General features: G+C 73.2%; 1 protein-coding gene across 1 annotated transcript in view; it reads left to right on the forward strand.

Annotated features, from left to right (window-relative positions):
• The window catches only part of EMIHUDRAFT_240920 (hypothetical protein), a gene marked incomplete at both ends in the record, with an annotated part of 5,185 nt that overhangs the window by 1,247 nt on the left and 2,370 nt on the right, over positions 1 to 1,568 (forward strand). Inside the window, one exon of the mRNA XM_005774188.1 lies at positions 674 to 798. Coding sequence (XP_005774245.1) covers positions 674 to 798 — 125 coding nt within the window. The remainder of the gene's footprint in view (positions 1 to 673; positions 799 to 1,568) is intronic.

Raw genomic sequence — 1,568 nt, forward strand, 5'->3', positions numbered from 1 at the left:
TCCACAAGGTTGTCCTCCAGCTTGTGCCCGCCCGCGCGCCCGAGAGCCTCTCTGCGCACCACTCCAGACACGGACTCTCGCCCTGGCCGCGCGCCGCCCTATTGCCTCGCGAGACAGCGCACGTCAGCCGGACGCCGGCGGCGCGCCGTCTCTGCGCGCCGCCGTCTCCTCCCCTCCACCCACACTGCGCCGCCTGCGGTTGGGCACGTCGCTCGAGTGCCCTCACCGCCTGTCCCTCTCCGCTCGCAGGTGCGGCCACCGCCGGTCGAGCAGCGTGGCCAGCATCTCTGCGCGCCACCGCGCCCGCGCCGCGCCCTGCCGCGCCACGCCCGTGCCAGGGTTCCGGGCCTGCGCCGCCCGCTCCGCGCTGGATTTGCCCATGCGCGCTGAGCGCCGTCCGCCGGCCGCCGCCGCATCCTCGATTTCTCCCCCCGCTCACCGGGCTGCCTCCGTCCGATCAGGTGCCGAGTCTGAGGTGCGCCTCGCTCTTCATCTCCATCTAGATGCCTCCACCCTTCCAACCCGTCCCCACAAAGAAACGCAAACACAGCCCACATCCCTGTCACCAAGTTCCCGGTGCTGTGCGACTTCTCCTTCTACATCCTCTCCGTCATCCTCCTCTTCTTCTTCCTCCTCTTCTTCGTCGTATAAGTGCATCGGCAAGCTCCACAAGGCCTTCTCGTGGCCGCTCATCTCCGCCTTCAAGCTGTCGATGCCGGAGTCGATGCGCGACAAGTGCAAGTACTGGTTCACGTGGAACTTCGGCATGTCGGTCGCCTGGATCTGCATCCTCATCACGTGCGCTGCCGCCGCACCGCCGGCCCGACTCTGCACACACCACACACACCACCTCGCACCCCTTCCCCGCCGTTGCTGCTCCGTTGCCGTCACCGCCTCGCCCGCCACCGGCCGCCGCCGCCTCCTCCACTCCCCTCTTCCGGCCACCACCCTCTCCCGCAGCGCGTCCGGTCTTTGTCTCCCGCAGCACGTCCGCTCCATTTGGCTCCATTCTGCCCCGCCGCCTCCGCAGCCTCCGCAGCCTCCGCAGCCTCCGCCGCCTCCGCCCGTGTCGCCTCTCGTCTCCACCGCCACCGCCCTCGCCGCCGCCACCCTCGCCGCCGCCCTCCCCACCGCCGCCGCCCTCGCCGCCGCCACCCTCGCCGCCGCCCTCCCCACCGCCGCCCTCAGCCCTCGCAGCCGCCCTCATACCCGCCGCCGCTGCCGCCGCCGTCGCCGCCACCCTCGCCGCCGCCGCCCTCCCCGCCGTCGCCGCCACCCTCGCCGCCGCCCCCCTCCCCGCCGCCGCCCTCGCCGCCGCCGCCGTCCGGCATGCCGCTGCTCTCGCCCCCCGCCTCCAGGAGCGCCGCCCCCGTCGCCGCCGCCCTCGCCGCCGCCTCTCTCGTCTCCCACCGCCGCGCCCCTCGCCGGCGCCACCCTCGCCGCCGCCTTTGCCGCCCCCCCCATTTTCCACCGCCCTTCGCCCCCGGCTCTTCCCGCCTGCCAACCGGGTTCCACCGCCGTCCCTTTGCTCTCCTCTCTTTCGACCTTTGTTCCGCCCCTACCCCCCC

Source organism: Emiliania huxleyi (assembly GCF_000372725.1).
Source record: "Emiliania huxleyi CCMP1516 unplaced genomic scaffold EMIHUscaffold_319, whole genome shotgun sequence".
NCBI lineage: Eukaryota > Haptophyta > Isochrysidales > Noelaerhabdaceae > Emiliania > Emiliania huxleyi.